At 41.5% G+C, this 19577-nt stretch overlaps 1 protein-coding gene across 3 annotated transcripts in view; it reads left to right on the forward strand.

Moving 5' to 3' along the window:
* FYB2 (FYN binding protein 2) overlaps positions 1 to 19577 on the forward strand; it is a 130679-nt gene that overhangs the window by 56701 nt on the left and 54401 nt on the right. For all 3 annotated transcript variants that reach the window (XM_045291723.1, XM_045291725.1, XM_045291724.1), the window contains one exon: positions 11399 to 11499. In XM_045291723.1, coding sequence (XP_045147658.1) covers positions 11399 to 11499 — 101 coding nt within the window. The remainder of the gene's footprint in view (positions 1 to 11398; positions 11500 to 19577) is intronic.

The raw sequence follows: 19577 nt of genomic DNA on the forward strand, positions 1-19577 counted from the left end.
GTCTCCACCCTGTCACGGAAGCCAAGCTGCTGGCATCCCCGCCAGCTGAGCAGCCCTTGTTTGTGTGAGCAAAGCAGGTTTAGCCCCAGGGCAGCAGTCAGCACTGGGTCCTTGTTGGTGTTAAGCCCAGTTGGCAGATATGTCATTTATTAGCTAGGAATCTGGCTTTTCTTCCATAACCAAGTGTTAGAGGGCATGGCTGACTCGGCCTCTCGGACTCAGCCGTGCAAGGAAAGGTGAAGGGAAGGTAAACTCTTTCGGTGTGGAGTAGAGGAGATGCTGACAGTGCTGTGTTTTTCTAAAAAGAATCTGTGAATGGATTCTCCATCACCAAGTTTTCTGCTCCTAAACTTTGAGATTTTGTGGCTTCCCTTTGATGATAATCTTCAAAAGGTCACATTGTCTGATTACGAATCTTCTAGATGACCTCGTTTATTGTGTTGGAATATGCTTTCGAATTTGTGTTTAAAATGATTTCCACCCCAGGCACAGTGGGAAATCCAGTTCCCGCCTGGACTTAGGGGAGAGTGTGGCTACATTGATTGGTCTGTGTTAGTCAGTGGGGGTGGTCGATGCTGTGAAAGTAGGACCTTTAAAGTAAAATACTTAATAATAAGAATAATGTGGCTAACAAAATGCATCTGCAGCCCTTTTGGATAGCGCTATGTGCTGTAAGGAACCCCTGGGTGGAGCAACCAGCTAACAAAAAGGTTAACTAAAAGGCAGCTAACCTAAAGGTTGGTGGTTCAAGTCCATCCAAAGTCTATGTTGAGAAAAAGATGGCTAAGCAAAAATTACTTCAAAGAATTGTAGGAGCACCGATGAAACACACAACCTTCCTGTAGTTCTTTAATGCATTCCACCACCACCCTCTGCCCCCACTATCATGACCCCAGTTCTACCTTATGAATCTGGCTAGACTGGAGCATGTCCACTGGTATAGAGAAGAGCTCTCAATACACAGAATCCAGGCCAGATAAACCCCTCAGGAACACTAATATGAGTAGCGATACCATAAGAGTAGGGAGAAGGTGAGGGGATAAAGGGGGAACCAATCACAATGATCGATGTATAACAACCCCCTCCACACTCACTCCCCACCCTGCCCCTGGAGGGGGACAAACAACAGAAAGGTTTGTGAAGAAACACAGCGGATGGTGTAAGATATCAAAATAAAAATAATTTATAATTTATCAAGGGGTCATGAGGGTGGGGTGTAGGGGAGGAAGGGGAAAAAAGAGGAGCTGATACCAACGGCTCAAGTAGAGAGAAAATGTTTTGAAAATGATGATGGCAACCTATGCACAGATGTGCTTGGTACAATGGATGTATGATTGTTATAAGAGCTGGAAGAGCCGCCAATAAAATGATTTACATAAAACAAAGAATATTAGGACTGTGACTGGGTATTAGCAGTAGGATGGTCAAGAAAGTCCTCTCTGAAGAGCAGACACATCAGTTGAGACCAGAAAAATAAGGGCCCCTTCTTAGGGCTGCTCAGGAGCAGAGGATGTCAGGAGAGTGAGGAGTAGGTACAAAGGTAGGACCTCCCTTTGTATGTTTAAAAACCAACAGGGAGGCAAAGGTAACTGAAACACAGTGACCTCGGGGATGGTGGTGGAAAGCTTGAGAAGTGTGGGATGAATTTAGATTTTGCTCTAAATGTATTGGCAACACTGGGGAGCTCTAAGGCATGGAGTGGCACAAACTGACTTTGACTCTGTACTCTGGCTGCTGTGACAGTGTGGGATGGGTAAAAACAGGAAGACAGTCCAAGAAGCCATTGCAATACCAACAGCAATAACAATAGCAGTTGGCCACCATGTCATGTCGCATATCAGGGCCCATTGCCCCAGAGTTGATTCCCACTTAGAGAGAGATCCTAGAGGGGGTTTCTGAGACTGAAAATCTGTATGGAGCAGACAGTCTCTTCCTGCTCCTGTGAGCAGCTGTTGGGTTTGAATCACGGATCTTTTGATGTGACACCACGTATGAGTCTTAAAAGTTAGAGAATATTAGCAAGTTTCATGAATGAAGAAACTGAGGCAGAGATAGATTTAGTAAAGACTTAGACCAGGTGGGAGAAATGAATGTTTTTCAAAATAAATGTAAGATATATCTTAGAGGAAAACAAGGGCCAGTTGACGAGAAAAACTCGAAGAGAGAAGAGGGATCAAGGGCAACTCCTAGGTCGGTTGCTGTTTGCCTTGTGGTCGATATTAACACATGTGGAGCACGTGGCACATAAGCAGTGCTCGGCTCATGACTGATGCTTTGTGAAAGCTATTTGGAGTTGCTTTCTGCTTTCAGGAAGAAGAAGAACAAAATCCATTGTGCTTTTATACCTGTAAGACCAGGATCTCTGAAGGGTGGTTTTAGAATATCTGCAATTACAGCATTCTCTCTCGAATGACTGCATTTCAGGTCATTAATTCTATGCAGCCTTGATGTGATTGACCACAAAATTGGCTCCTTGTTATGGTATTTGGTACGGGAAAGAACAAACAGATCTGTGTCAGAAGAAGTACAGCCAGAAAGCTTCTTAGAAGCAAGGATGGCGAGACTTCATTTCATGTACTTTGGCCGTGTTGTCAGAAGCGGCCAGTCTCAGGAGAAGGATGTCATGCTCAGTAAAGTAGAAGGTCAACAGAAATGAGGAAGGCCTTCAACAAGATGGATTGACACATGAAAGCGAAGGGCGGGCAGTGCTGGGTGGTGTTTTGTTCTGCTTTGCGTGGGGTTGCTGGAAGTCAGAACTGACCCAGCACTTGTCGCTCAGCGCTGTCACGTGTGTTAGACTGATTTAGACTGGACTCATCTTAAGAAGTAGATTATAACACTGTCATTTTGCAGATGAGAAATGAGGAACTCCAGAGTTTCATGATTTGCCCTTACATCTAAGGTAAAGCCGAGCTCCTCTAGGCGGTGAGCTCGGGACTCTGTGTTGATACACCTGCTTCTCGCTTACAGACGCTCCTGTTATCCGACATGTCATGTTTACCACAATGGCAAAAACATTGACTCTCTGACTACATTGTGCATTAATGATGAACATCTGACAGTAATGAATGGTCAGGTGCTAGGAGCCATCACGCTGGCTGTGAGGGTTCCGATTATATGTCAACTTACAAAGTCTGAGTCTCTGTGGGTTGGCAGTTATATAATAATGAAATGTGGATGTTATGGAATGATGTCATCTTCCATTTGTGATTGGAAGTGGTCGTTAGTGGCAAGTGGAGACACCCATGAAGTTTGCCACTTGTCCTTGCTTCTGCCAATGACGTCCTACTTATTCAAAAATTTGTTTTGAAGACAGGACTCCAAGAGTCCAAACAAAGCCAGAAACACCTGTAAATAGTCTTAACATTCATTTTGACTGAAAGAGCTGTTGTTGCTTTTGAACATGGGTACTGTCAAAGATATATAAGAAACATCCATGTGTTTTTAATGTGATAAGTTACTAGAATGTTTCTGTACGCGAGACAGGTATGAACATGATGCTTAGGCTCGTACCATAAAATAGAATTTGGCTAACAACAAATGTACAAATGTGCTTGACACAATGGATGTGTGCATGGATTGTGGCTGTATGAGCCCCCAATAAGGTGATTAAAAAATAGAATTTTGCAAAATGAAAACCTCGAGACTTATTTTTGAAAAAAAATACAATGATTTCTGTCCTCCAATGTAATTATTTTTACTATAAAAAGATTACTAGCACACTTTCATGGAAGCCTGTGTGTAGAGGGCAAATATCTCATGAATATCCATGAGATACCATCAAAGTCGAGTGTATTCTCACTATTTTATAGAACAGGAAACTGAGGATTACGTTATGCATTCAATCGTTTATATAACCAGACAGTAGAAGAGCTGGGATTCAAACACACATCTGTCTGACTCCAAGTCTATTATTATACACTGCCTTCTAAGGACATTTACAATCCTACAAACAGAACAAAGGAAGATGTTTTCAAACGTGGAAATTGAAGCATGTTGCTGCTGCTGGGCGTTTTCACGATAGCCCTGACTAATAATGACCCTACGGGCAACAGTAAAAGTACTGCCCGGTTCTGGGCCACCCTCACAACCTCTCTTAGGTTTGAGTCCATTGTTGCAGCCACGGTGCCAATTTATCTCTTTTTCTCTGACCCCCTGCTTTCCCAGGGCTGATGTCCTTTTCCAGGAGCCAATCTCTCCTGATAACAGGCCCAAGGTACCTGAGACGAAGTCTTGCCTGCCTCGTTTCTAAGGCGTGTTGTGACTGGACTTCCTCCAAGCCAGAGTGGTTTGTTCTTTTGGCAGTCCATGGTATCTGGATAGTCTTTGTCAACACCGTAATTCATGGCATCAATTCATCTCCATGCTTCCTCCAGCTTTTGAATGCATGTGAGGCAAATCAAAATACTGTGGCTCGAATCACCGCAGCTCTTAAAGGGACATCCTCAGTCTTCCAACGTTAGAAGTTATATGCGGCAGATGTGCTCAACACAATACATCATTTAATTTCTTGACCGATGCTTCTATGGGTGTTGATTGTGAATCCAAATATACTGAAATCCTTGACAACTTCAATCTCCTCTTCGTTTATCATAATGTTGCCTTTTGGTCCAACAGTGAGGACTTTTGTTTCTTTATCTTGAAGTAGGCGATGGCCATTCCGAACACTGTCGTCTTTCGTCTTCATCAGTGAGTGCTTCAAGTCCATTATTAGCAATCAAGGCTGCGTGACCTGTTCATTATAGATTTTTAATGAACCTTCTTCCATTCCCGATACTGCATTCTTCTTCATATAGGTGAGCTTCTCAGATCATTTGCTCAGCATACAAATTGAATAAGTATGGTGAAAGGTTATACTTAAATAAGATAATTAATTCTTCCTTGCAACTCCAGTCCTTCTTATTGTGCTACTTTGTTTTATATCCAGACATATCTCAGATCTGGTTTTAATGGACTGAGTGTAAAGATGAAAGACATTTTCAAGTAGCAAAGAGAGGCTGAAATACATCGACAGAAGATTTTCCCCTTTCAGCCTTATCTTTTGACTGCCTCTCTGTAAAGACAATTGATCTGAAAAATTACTTCGGTCAAAACATTTTGTTCAAATTTTTTCATTATGATCATTTGGAGTCAGACGTTTATTCATTTCTGACAAAAGTAGTCCAGGAAATTGATTAGACATCTTCTTTCAATTCTTCCACAAATTGTTTCTTATTAATAAAGTTAATTTACCATGGACCCGATGAGATTGTTAGGCCATTGGAGCATGAGATACATGGCATAGTCTATAATTTAAGTTTCCCTCCATTACTTCATGTAGGGTGGGGGGAGCCCACAGAGGGGGGTAAGTTACTAATGTATCAGAATTCATCAATTTTTCTTCCCAGCAAAATGAAGTCTTCATACATCTTTTAAAATATGACAGAGAAGCTGGGGAAAAAAATAACACCCTGAAAATATCCAAACCAGTCCATCTAAAGAGGGAAAATAATTGGGTTGAACATGATTAAGGCCTAATAATCAATAGAGATGATAGAGAGAGAACTGAAACCTCTTCATATCCGATCTACGTAATAAATATGTAGATACACGTAAAAAATGGGGAAGGATCAGGATCGGGAAGAAAGAATACCAAATGTTAGCAAAGCATTTCTGTTACCGTGGTAGAGTTCAGGATAATTTGTTCTCCTCTTGACCTTCCGTATCTGGTGGATTTTGATGTTCCATCTCCATTCCTCGGGATACAGTTGATGGTCCCTTTGTTCACTCCCCAGTCCCGTTTCTTTCACTCCTGCCCAGAAGCACCTGTTACGGTCAATTTAGAAGCGTATCAATGTGGTGAATTTTTACACCTTAACGACCATTCAGCTATCCATCGGAAATACTGCAATGTGGACTTTGGTATCCATGGCTTCTTCTTTCATGCTTGTACAATTTGATTTCTTTGAAAGCCATGTCTATGTTCTATCCAACTGCTACGTGTAGCAAGCCTAGCTGACTCCTTATAATTCTGGCATTTGCGCTGCATCGAATGAAAACATCACAATTTGTTCAGGAGTTCCCTTAGTGAAGGACATGTAAATTGTTTGAGGGTTTTAACATTTTCAATGAAACTGCAGTAGCCATTCTCGTCTGTTTCCAGAGGAATATCAGCAGGTTTCTCTAGGGTATTTACTTACAATTAGAGTTGTTAGATAGTAGTGAATAAGCAGCTTCACTTTTAGTAGATATTGAGAAATCATCCTCCAAAACGTTTGCGTCTATTTGTGCTCTCAAACTAGTGTGGTGAGTTCCTGCTTCCCTGCAGTCTTGCCAATACAAAGTATGATTTTCAAGCTTAGGATTCTTGTCTAACTGGTGGGTGTGAACTAGACTCTAATTCTTTTGATTTAGATGTCCCTGTTTACTACGAAGATCAGAGTTTATTTTATTCAGTGTTCAATTTTACTCTCTTCTCTGATAGCTCCTGTTACCTTTTGCTTGATTTTCTCTGTGTTTATTTGTCTTTTCTTATTGACTAGCAGGAGTTCCCGATAGAGTTTAGATATTAACTTCTTGTTTAGTGCATTTCAACATGAAGTATGATTTGTGTTAGAGGTTAATCAAATTAAGGAACTTTATCTCTATGGAATGCCCTTTTGGACCTATTGAAATAATCTATTTTGTTTTCTTTTTTAGTCCTTTAATGTGATGGATTGCAATGATAGATTTTCAAATGCTAGATGATCGAAAAACAGAACAAAAATGACACTGCCATCGAGTCGATTCTGATGCACAGTGACCTAAAGGACAGAGTAGAACTGCCCCTGTGGGTTTCAGACTGTGAATGTTCATGGGCGTAAAAAGCCTCTTCTTTCTTGCTCACGTGGTTGTGAACTCAGTCAACAGCCCAACTCATGAGCAAGTGCCCCTAGGGCTCCAGATCACGTTACGCTCTTGGAATCAATTCCGATTGTTCTTTCATTTTGCTAGCATTTAGGGCCCTATTTCCTCAAACAATGTTTTTCTTTTACCACTTGATTATTTTGTGGTTCGGATATCAATATGATACCATGCTTCCAAAATGAGGATTGTTTTCCCACTTTTTTCTGTTCCCTGAATCGGTTTATTTAAATGTCCCTGTAAATCTACTTGCTTGAGGTCAAGAAGTGGGATAGATAACTTGATGGCAGAGGTCAAGAGTGAGTGAACAGGGGATCTCAAGCCATGTAAAGGTTGTGGGTCTAGGTGGGGAAAGGACCTCGTCCTTTGGACTGCTAGTCGCAACTGCTAGGTGGTAGAAAGATGAGGCTTTTTACTCTCATAAAAAAAGTATAGTCTTAGAAACCCTCCCACAGGGCAGTTCTATCTAATCCTGTAGGGCAGCGGTTCCCAACCTGTGGGTCGCAACCCCTTTGGGGGTCAAATGACCCTTTCACAGGGGTTGTCCGATTCATAACAGTAGCAAAATTACAGTTATGAAGTAGCAACAAAAATCATTGTATGGTTGGGGGTCACCACAACATGAAGAACTGTATTAAAGGGTCGTGGCATTAGGAAGGCTGAGAACCACTGCTGTAGGGTCCCTGTGAATCAGAAGCCGCACACTAGCAACGATGTACTGGGTTTTAAGTTTTTCTGTTTCCTATGGATTCACTGAAGTACTTTCACATTCTGCTAGAAAGTCGTTCGTCCTCTCTAAATGTTCGAAGGTAGTGGCAAAGAGTTGATGGTGACATTTCCTCTACTTGTGGATGCTTTCTCGTTCTTCATGCGCACGTGCGCACACATGCATGTTGGTGTTGGGTACTTGCAAGTCGGTTCAACTTGGTGGTCATCCTCTTTTCTCACTTCCCCTACCCAGCATGGTGCCCTCCTCCCGGGACTGGTCTCTCCTGACAACATGTCCAAAGTGCATGCGAAGAACTCTGTCCATCCTTGCCTCGAGGAAGCCTTCTGGCTGTGCTTCTTCCAAGACAGAGCTGTGTGCTCTTCGGGCTGCCAGTGGGACTTCCCATGCTCGTCACCCGCACCATCATTCAGATGCATGAGTTCTCCTTCAGTCTTCTGTATGCAATGTTAACATATACATGTGAGCACATGCATATCTTCCCTCGTGGTCTCGATAAATCTTTAAGAAGGGGGTGCTATTAGTAAACCTCCCTTAGCTTTCTTTTGATTAGCATTTGGCTTCTATCTCCTTTGCCGTCATTTTCTCTAAGAGCTTAGGTGTGTCTGGTGCTGATTAGCAGGAAGTAGCTGGATTTTTAAAAATATGCAACCAGATACTTTCTATTTTGTTGGAGTAGGTTAATCCATGTGCCTTAAAAATTGTGATTCTTGATCTACGTGGACATTTTCTGTTACATTTTAGGAGTTTGCACTTACCATGGAAACTTTTTTTGCACTTACCGTACTCGACTTCCATTTTCATTCTTTTCTGACTTATTTCATAATAGTTAAGCTTTCTCATTGCATATTCATTTTATATTAGCTTGGAAGTTAAGATTTCTATATTGTTTTAAGTGATTACAATTTATTCTTTTGAGGTGTTATTATGAAGTGAGTGAAGGTTTCCAGAGAAGACCATCAGTTGCACATTCAACAATTCGGAAACATTTTGTTTCGCCTCATTCATTGCCATTCCCACCACGTGAGATTCCTTATCCCATTTCCTCTGTTTCTGATGTTACAGGTTAGTTTTTACACCCACAATTAACCAAGTCACATGTTAATATGTAAACCGCTAGTCTACTCCTAACTAATGCAAGGACCTGAGACTGCTGCAACTCCCACAGCCCCCTTTACAGTACCGTTTGTATTATATTATTTAATATTTGAGTTTCATCCATGGGAGAAAGATGAGGCTATCAAATCCTCTCAAAATGTACCGGCTCATAACTGGAAGGAGCAGCCCTATTGTGTCCTATGGAGGCACTAGAAGTCCGAATCAGCAAAATGCAATGGGGAGTTTACACTTAGGAGTCAATATTTATTGAGACTTCTCAGTGCTCTGTGCACGTCTTTGCTCACCATTGTTTCTTATATGCTACCTGATTTGAAGGTCAAAAAATGTGTTAAAATTCATAACTGTGATGGATTACAGTGAGAATCTGTTAGTAACAAATATATGTCATTTGCATTCTGAAAATGTCTTTGTTTCTTCCTCATTGTTGGTCTTTCCTCAGCGTTTTAAAATATTACTTACAATCTTTACATCTTGTTGGTCATGTGAAGTCTATTGCCAAGCTGGTTGCTGTTCCTTCGAAAAGTATGTGTCCAGATAAACCCCTCAGGACCGATAATGAGAGTAGCAATACCAGGAGGGGAAGGGGAAGGTGTGGGAGAAAGGGGGAAATGATCACAATGATTGACATATAACCCCCTCCCAGGGGGTTGGAGGGCAGAAAAGTGGGTGAAGGGGACAGCGGTCAGTATAAGAATGGAAGAAATTATAATTTATGGATTATGGAGGGTTCATAAGGGAGTGAGGGTAAGGGAGGGGGCAAATGAGCTGATACCAAGGGCTCAAGTAAAAAGAAAGTCTTTTGAGAAGGATGATTGCAACATATGTACAAATGTGCGTGACACAATGGATGGATGGATGGATGGATGTGATAAGAGCTGTTAAGAGCCCCCAACAAAATGACTAAAAAATAAAAAGTATGTGTCATTTCCCACATACGGTTTTTGAATATTTTCCTTTTCCCTTTCATGTATACTAACTCATTACCCACTGTGGAGTATGAATTGTTTTCCTTTTCATTATTAAACTTCCTTCGAAAGAACTGATGTCCTTTTTCAGGAAAGTCTTGTTTTTTCATCATCAGAATAGCGCCTCATTTTGCTAATTTTCTTCCTTTTTATTCTTGTAGAATCCCCAGTACATGCATTTGACCTTCTCATACTGGCCTCCACATCACTTAGGGTCTCTTTTAGTATTTTTCATATCTCAGAATCTCTCTGAGGAGCCCTGATGGCACAGCTGCTGCTACACAGCGGGCATGGTGAACCAACCCACTGAAGGGCGCGTAAAGCAGAGTTGGCGAGCTGCTCCTACGAAGGGTACAGCCCAGACCCCACGAGTCCGGTCTACTCCATCTCACGGTTTGCTGTGTGGAGTTGGGCTCATGGTGGTGGCACAGGACCAACAACATGACCTTTCTGTTGTGGCCTGGGGGATTTCCTCAGATGTAACTAATGCAAATTTCTTTCCCACTATGGCTAGTCTACTTTTCAACCTCTATGGGAATTTTTTTTCTTTTGTAACAACTGTCTTTTTAATTCCCTTCACCTCTTTCTTTTGTCTTGAACTTGACATGATCAGTGTTTGACCATATTGTTTGGGCCTCATGGCTTTTCTTCTTTACTTCTTCCTCAGACACCTAAAACATGTTTGGTTCTTGATCTATTTGCAAGTCACTCCTGTGTTGTGCTGTTATCTAATTCTTCCATCCCTGGCACATTGGCACATCTCGTTGTGTGGGTTGCCATTGGGGACCCTCTGCTAATGCTGAGCGGGGGTGGTGCTTGGAAACCACGGGCACTGTGGTTTGTGGGAGCATTTTCAGAGAGTGATTTCAGAGTTGCCTTTACCAGGTGGTTGGGACTTCAAATCTCAGTGCGGGTTTTGTGTCTCGGAAAGACACGGATGCTGTGGGCTTCCACCTCATACTACCAGTACTTTGCTGTTGGGTTCTGGTTTCCTGGGGTCATTCTTTTAGCTCCTACAGCCAGAACCATATAGCAAGCTTGCCGCCTTCGCCCTGGAAGAGTGGACCGGAATTGATAGAATGTTTCACAGAGGGAGACAGGCTGTTGTCCTCTGGACTTTATGCTTCCCCTTTATTTAGACTTGCCATCTCGGGCAGTCTAGGAGCCCTGGTGGCTCAGTGGGTTATAACCACAAGGTCAGCAGTTGGAATCTAGCAGCTGCAACTCAGGAGAAAGATAAGGTTTTGTCTCAGACACCCACAAAGGGCAGTTCTGGTCTCTCCTATAGGGTCCCGTTGAGTCAGAATTAACTGAATAACAGTGAGCTTTTCTCTCAGGCAGCCATTAAATTCCAGCCCCACAGCCATTAAGATCTGTCTTTATTTGGTCCCAAATTCCTTTAGAGTGCCTTAGCTTCGATTTTCTCTTCCAGGGCTGACTGTGCATTTTCTTCCTGTGTCTGGAACGTGGGAGTTTCACTGTATCTGTTTCTAAGTGGCTTGTGGGTTCTTTGTACAGCCCTTGGTATTGTTGTGTTTTGTCCACATTTGCTTAATTCAGTATATTAACCAAACATACTTATATGATTTTCCTAATGGAAAAAGAAAATGTTTAAGTCTTCAAATGTGTTTAAATAATTGTGGGGTTTTGTTTTTGTTGTTGTTGTTTGTTTTTTGACGTAACCTTTTATTTCTCTGTGCTTCAGTGCTGAACTGGAAGACCCACATGATTATGCGGCGACAATTTCATATCTAAAACACTCTGGCAACTCTAGTCACCTGTGCAACACAAAAGGAATCGCTGATTGTGAGTCTGCTAAACCAATTCATAATTGTAACCCTGGGTGGAATGAAAATGTGTTGAAAATAGGGGTGCCCTCCCCCACCTCCTGCTAAGTGTTAAAATGCCCAGCCACACTGTTCTGCCATCTAATCGTGTCCCCCTTGTCTGGTCTCTTAAAAAATACATGAACCGGATGGAGCAGCAAGGCTACCTCCCTGTACCTGTTGCAGCCTTCTGTTAACCTCATCTTTCCCTCTCCCCACAAGCTACGTCAATGCTTTCCATTTGCAAGCTACGTGGGAGGGAAAATCAAGAGTGGGCTATCCATTCTTCTTCCTTCTCCTCCCACAGAAACCCCACCTGTCTTCTCTGGGGTCACCCCTGAAGAGCCCTGGTTGCTCAGGGTATGGAGAGGGAGATGGCAGACCACGGGAATTAGGCCCTGAGCAGAGAACTGACTTACTGAGTCTGACCGCTGGCTTGGGGAGAAGGCGTCCTGTCTCTGATATTTCTGACCAAGTGCAGACCTTTTGTGTGGAAAGAGCCCATTGCTGGGGAGAAGGTGAAGAAGCAGGGACTCATCTTATTGCAACACACCTTTATGCTTTTGTTGGGCCTAACACCATGTCATCCTGCTCACAGGGCAGGTATCGTAGTCTGAGGTAAATGCTAACATTTCTTAAGACTGCCCTGTGTTCTGTGTTAGGTAGTCTGGGTATGTCCTGCTGGAACAGTGGCTTTATTAACCCATTGTTGGAGATAGTGTACAAGAGATTAGATCACTACACTGGGACACACACACACCAAATAAAAGCATAGTCTTTCTAGCGAGAGGATCTAGAAAGGGCAGCCTAGCAAGACAAAAAATGTTTAAGAAAACAAGTTCTACTTCTGCCAAATTCCCCCAAACCAAAACCCACCTGTGGTCCCAGCCCCATCAAACCATCAAATGCTGAGAAGATCCTAGCCTCCCAGCCTCATCTGGCTGGACAAAGGCATCCCAGCCCTTCACTGGGTGGTGCCGGGTAAAGGCATGCAGGAAGGAGGAATTTTCATTCCCTCAGGAAGTAAGGAGGCCCAATCCATAGTGAAAACAAAGACTATGGGGGGAACCACCCCAGCAGTAATGATGTGTCTCCTCTCCTCTTTGCTGGGTAGTGTGCTAAAGGAATCCTGGAGGAGAGCCACCTCTTCTAGGTGGTTTCTGCAATAGTCTCATGGGGATTAGTTACAGGCACTCCTAGTGTTCCCAACCAAGGTACCAGCAGAAGCCTAGTGAGAGCCGAGAGTAACAGGGAGCCCCTCTATCTTTCAGAGGTCAATAGAGGCTAAGTGGGAAACCTGGACTTCTGTACCCACCTGGCAGTAAAAACGTGGTGCTCGCCCTTCTCTTCTGCGTTGGTGTCAGAAAAAGTCAGGGAACACAGTTAAAGAACATCCAAGGTCATAGAATAATCTAACTCAGTATTCCCACTCATCAAACACTAATCAGAAAAATCGTCACTTGAAAGAAAGGCAATAAGCAATAGACTGAGATGACTGAGCTGTTAGAATTTTATAACAAAGAATTTGAAGTGGCCATTATATAGGAGGATTCCAGGTGGCATCGTGGTTACTTGTTGGGCTGCTAATCTCAGGATCAGCAGTTCAAAACCACCAGGCGCTCTGTGGGAGGAAGAGGCTTTCCACTGCTGAAAAGAATCATGGTCTCTGAAACCCACATGGGGCAGTTCTACCCTGTCTTACAGGGTTGCTAGGAGTCAGAAATCGACTTGATGGCAACGAGTTTGGTGTGTTTTGTTATAAAGATACTTCAATTAGGATGCAGGAAAGAAATGAAAGGGGGGGGAAATCACACATGCACAGAAAAAATTAATGGGAATTTTATAACTAAAAAATATAAGTAGCAGAAGAAACTGCTCAACTGATGGACTTAGTGACACAATTAAGGTGACAACAGAAAGAATCTGCAAACTTGAAGAGAAGGGAGAGCAAGTACCCGGTCTGCACAGCAGAGAAAAACTGAATGGCATCGGAGTGTGATGGCATTTGAGATCCAGAGAGAAAGAAGAGAGAGTGAGGTGGAAATGGTACTCGAAGAAATAATGACTGGACATTTCACTAGTTTGGGCAGAGGTCTCAAACTACAGCCAGGAAGCCAAGCAAATTCCTAACAGGATAACCCCCCAAGAAATCCACTCAAAAACGTGTTATGGAACTTCTGAAAAATCAAGATAGAAACAAGCCTTGAAAGTGAGGGAAAATATCTTACCTTTAAAGGAAAAACAATTCCAATACTGGTGAACTTCTCATCAGACACCATCTAGAGTAAGTGACCCCACAGTTTTCAAGATGAAAAGAAAAAAAAAACAACCTAGAATTCTATTACCAAAAATATTATTCAAGTAATAACGAGGGAATGATGACATTCTAAGACGAAGGAACACAAAACCCAAGAAAATTAGTTGCAGCAAACATATCCTAAAAGAATAGCTAAAGGAATCTTCTATAAAGATAAGAAATTATAAAAACAAAGAAATTTGGAGCGTCAAAATGGAAGGGAAAACAATGGAAAGCGCAAATACGTGGATATAGTGTCCTCATTCTTTGAGTTCTAAATGACATGTGGTGGTTAAACCAAATATTTATAACTCTGATACAGTTCTTGATGTAAGGATATGGACTATTTAAGACAGTTATATTAGAAGGAGGAAAAGGGAAAAGAACAAAGTTAGATAAGGAGTCTACACTTGCCTCAAACAGATAAAATGTCCACACCAATATAGGTTGTGATAAATTATGTTTATACAATGTAATATCCAGACTCACACAAATTTACACAAAGAGATGTTATCAAAACATTATAGATAAAGCAAAATGAACTCTTTAAAATGTTCAAAAAAATATCTAAGAAGACAGGAAATTTGAAACCACAAGCTGAGAAACAGACAGAAAAAATGAAGGGCAGACTTGAGTCCTTGCATGTTAACAACATAGCAGGAATTACATTAAATGTAAGTTATTGAGACACACAATTAAATGGCAGAGATTGGTATAGTGCTTGAAAACATCACCCTGACTATAAGACTCTCTCTGTAAGGATTACAGTGTAAACAGATTGAAATGTAAAGGATATAACGATTGTAATGTGATGCAAATATAAGTGCAAAAGACTATAAATTTGGAAATCATATATCATGTAACACTAATCAAAAGAAACTAGTGTGGCTATATTAAAATTAGATAGAGTAGACTTCCAAGTCAAGAAAATTTCCAGACACTGAGAGACATGATGCAATGATAAAAAGACAGCAATCCTGAATGTGCACGCACTGGACATCAGAATTGCAAAATATGTGAGGCCAAGCTCAAATGAGAAATGGACCCAACAAATAAACACACACACACACACACACACACAACTCACTACTGCTGAGTCAATTCCAACTCATCGTGACCTCATAGGAGAGGGCCGAACTGCCCTTTGGGGGTTTCCCAGGCTACATTCTTTACAGAACCAGCCTGCCACGGTTTATTCTGTCTGTTAGAATAGACTTCAGCACCCCTCTCTGGACAATTGATGAAACAACGCAGTGAAAAATCACCAGGGATACCGCTCTCCACAAAACCATCAAACAACAGGTTTTAATTGCCATCTATAGAATATTCTAGACCACAGAACAGACCACATACTCTTGTCAAATGTCCATAGAGCATATCCCAGATAGACTTTATCATTTTTTAAAAATATAAATCATTTTATTGGGGACTCTTACAACTCTTATAACCATCCATCTTTTAATTGTCTGAAGCACATTTGTACATATGTTGCCATATTCATTTTCAAAACATTTTCTTTCTACTTGAGTCTTTGGTATCAGCTCCTCTTTTTCCCCTGTATCTCACCGGCCCCCCCCCCCCCCCCCCCCCCCACCGATCAACTTTATCCTGGGCCATAAAACAAACCTCAAAATTGAAGTCACATAAACTATGTGCTCTGACCACAATGAGTAATAGAACAATAGCAGAAAAGTTCCTGAATGGAAACCAGACAAAACACCTTTAAATAAATGGTGGGTCAAAGAAGAGGTTTCAAGCGGAAAACCAACAAACATTAATTTCCAAAAAAATGATAATGCAACATACCAAAATTTGTGGAGTCCAGATGCAAAACCCAGTGTTTAGATGGAAATGTATCCTAAATGCTTACATTACAGAGAAGGAAAATTCTCAAATCACTAATCTAAGATCCTACTCCAGGAACATGGGAAAATAATAATAATAATAATAATTTAAAAACCAACTCACTGCCATTGAGCCAATTAGAACCACTCCTCTGGGGGTTTCTGAGGTGGTACCTTTATGAGAGTATAATGCCCGTCTTTCTTCCGTGGAAATGCTGGTGCTTTTGAACTGCTGACCTTGCAGTCTGCAGCCCAATGCGTTACCCACGACACCACCTGGGCTCCCCTAAAATAAAATAAATCCAAAGCAAGTGCAAAGCCAACCAACAAGGCTAAACACAGCTCATGACTGGTGAGTCAATTCCAACTCACAGTGACCTTATAGGAGAGGGCAGCAGTGCCCCTGGGGGTTTCCCAGGCTACATTCTATACAGAAGTAGAGTGCCCTGCTTTCCTTCCAGGGATTACCTGGTGTAGTCAAACCAACCATCTATGAGCAGCTGAGCATTTTAATCAGTGCATCACCAATAAATAATAATGATTATTTATTATTATTCTGTTATTCTTATCCTGGCATTCTAACATTTATTTTGTTGTTATTCTATTATTAATTATTATTATTCTGTTGAAACAACAGAAATAACAAGCTGAAAGCAGAAAAGCAGTAGAGAAAATGATGAAAAGATTGTCTTTGAAAAGATCAATAATATTGACAAAACTCTAGCAAGCCTGACAGAGAAAGACAAAAAAAGACAGAAATTGCCAATATCAATAATGAAACCGAGTGCTGCTACAGACATAAGAAGACTAGTAAGGAAATACTAGCGATGGCTGTATGCAAATTTGATTGATTTGATAAAAATGGAAGATTTGTTAAAAAATCCCAACCTCCCAGAGCTCACCCAAAATAGATTATTTGAATAGCACTATAACTACTAAGGAAATTAAATTCATGAGTCTAAAACTCTCCAATAACAAGGTGTCTCCATGCCCAAAAGATTTTATGAGATGTTTACAGAGTAAATGGCATGAGTTCTGCACAATCTCATCCAGAAAAAAATAGGATAGCAGTGAATAAATCCTAATTCATTTTATGAAGTTAGATTTCAAATCAATATTCCTCACAAGGGCAGATGTAAAAATTCTTAAAAAAACAAACAAAAACCTTAGCCAATAAAGTTCAGCAAGATATCAAAGCTATTGTACACTATGACCCAGTGCAGATTATTTTTGAGATGTAAAACTGGTTCAGTATTCAGAAATCAATCTCTGAAATCACCATATTGATGGGCTGAGGAAGAAGAAAAATCACTTAGCTACATTAATCTATCCCAAAAAGGCACTGGACACACTTCCGCACATGTTCGTGATAAAAATTCTTAGGAGAAAAATGAAAAGGAATAGAGGGCCTTCCTTGACTTGATGAAAGGCATGTACAAAAAAACTAGATGTAAAACAAACAAAGAAGAAAATGTCAATGTAATCTGGTGGCCTAGTGAGTTAGCTGTTGGGCTGTGAATCCCCAAGGTCAGCAGTCGGAACCCACCAGCCGCTCCAGGGGAGAAACACGAGGCTCGCTGCTCCCATACACTTCCACCCTTGGAAATCCCCAGGGGCAGTTCCACTCTGTGCTCTTGGATCGTACAGGCCTGAGATTAACGCCATGGCAGTGAGCCAGCGTGATGAATAATCGTGAACCTTTTGAATGCTTTGAGTGCTTTCACCTTAACAGCAGAAACAAGACAAGACAAGGATAGCCATCCTCACTATTTTTATTAGAAATGCTACCCACTGAAATAAGACAAGAAATCAGAATACATTCAGATCAGAAAGAAAGAAATAAAATTGTCTATATTTTCAGATGACATGGTTGTATGCTAGAAAACCCCAAGAAATGTATACACCACAAGCCCCCAGAATTAACAAGACGTGCAGTAATGGTCACAAAATGCAAGAAACACATACAAAAGTCAATTAATATTTCTATTTGTTAGCAATGAAGATACAGACACAAAATGTTTTCATACAGGACTATTAACATTTGCTGACAAAGAAGAAATGTTGAGGCTGAAATCTAACCACAAATGTGTAGAAATTATATGCTGAAAACTACTCAATGTTGACGAAAAACTCAATGTAGCAAAAATGTTGATTCTCCCCAAATTGATAGACAAGCTTAATGCAATTCTCCAGTGAGATTCTTTATAGATATGGCCAAGATTACTCTTAAATGTATCTGGAAAGGCAAAAGAAGAGAATAGCTAGAAAGTTCATATTTTGAAAGAGAAAAATAACAATGCGGGAGGAAATGGTCTATTCAAATGCAAGATTCATTCTACAGTTACAATACTCAATGCTGGGTGGCTTTCGCAGAATGATAGACAGGTAGGCCAATGAAATAGAACAGAAAAATCAGAAATACCCCCACACAATATGCTTAACTGATTGTTTTCTTCCGACAAAGGTGCAAAAGCAATTCAACAGTGGAAAGAAAATTTTTGGAACAAATGGAGCTAGAGCAATTGGACATCCATCCACAGGCAAAAAGAAATAAACTTTGACATACATCTCAAAGGGCCATGATTTGAACCCACCAGCAGTCACTCCGCAGAAGAACAATGTGGCACACTCTGTTTGTCGAGGCTTGAACTCCCCACGGTGCAGTTCTGCCCTGATCCGGGGTCCCCAGGATTCGAATGCACTCACTGACAGGGGCACATCTCACATCTCACCCCTCCTGTAAAAACTCACTCAAAACAGATGCAGGTTTAAGTATAAACCATGAAATTATAAAATGTTTACCAACAAAACTAAAAAGCGCAGGTGAGAATATTCGGGATGTCAGGCTAGTCCACGTGTTTTCAGACTTGACACCAAATAGCCAAATCCCTAAAACAAAAAATTGATAGATTGGACTTCATTAATATTAAAACTTTTGTTCTGTAGAAAGAAAAACAAACTCCGCTGCAAGAATGAATAGGCCACACCCCCACAGCCCACACACCCCAATTCTAATTCTGACTCAGTGCTCCTAGAGGACAGAACTGCCCCCCGGGTTTCCAAGGCAGTACATCTTTCCTGGAGCAAATAGCTTTGTCTGTTTTCTTCCTGAGGAAGGCCAAGCTACAGAGTGGGGGGAAATATTTGAAACTCTCATATTTAACAAGGGCTAGTATCTAGAATATGTAAGAAATCTAAAAAGAAAATTAACAAATTTTTTTCATATTTATTTACTGTTTTCATTTTTTTTAATCACTTTAGGCTGTCATAGTTGGTGTACCTACCTGTATATAGGATAGGCATGGGAAGCATGCCCGAGGAGAGAGCAGGGGGACCAACAGTCCCGGGGAGACCTGGGAGGTGAGGGCGGTGGGGGAAGGGAGAGGTGAGCAGGCTGCACCATGGACAGGGAACAACTGGGGTGTTGGAGTCAATAACAAGGAGGAGCTAGGGATCCGAGGCTCTGGGGGGTGGGGGCTGTGGGAGCAACAGCAAACTAGTTAAGAGGAGGTACCAAGAGGTAGACATAAGGGGAAAGTGGCCGTGGGGCAGGAGGAAGGTCAAAGGAAACAGAGGAAGGTCAAAGGAAGCAAAGCAATGGATGGAGGTATCAACAGCAGTGCACATATGTAAATACATTAATGCACAAAATAGAGGTATTGGCCCATGTACATATATTTATACGGCAATACACTGAGATAGGGGATGGACTTCAGGCCTCTGCTCATACCCTCCCTACATACAAGAACACTTAGTTCTAAAAAAAAAAATAGTAGTAGAAAGTCAAACAACTCCATTTAAAAATGGTACAAATAGGAACTGAAAATACAGGGAATCCAGGGCGGATGAGCCCTACAGGACCAGTGGTGTGAGTGGCGAAACAGGGAGGGTAAAGGGAGAATGGGTAGGAAAGAGGGA

Source organism: Echinops telfairi, unplaced genomic scaffold (assembly GCF_000313985.2).
Source record: "Echinops telfairi isolate 266 unplaced genomic scaffold, ASM31398v2 ScPeMD7_443;HRSCAF=831, whole genome shotgun sequence".
Lineage (NCBI taxonomy): Eukaryota > Metazoa > Chordata > Mammalia > Afrosoricida > Tenrecidae > Echinops > Echinops telfairi.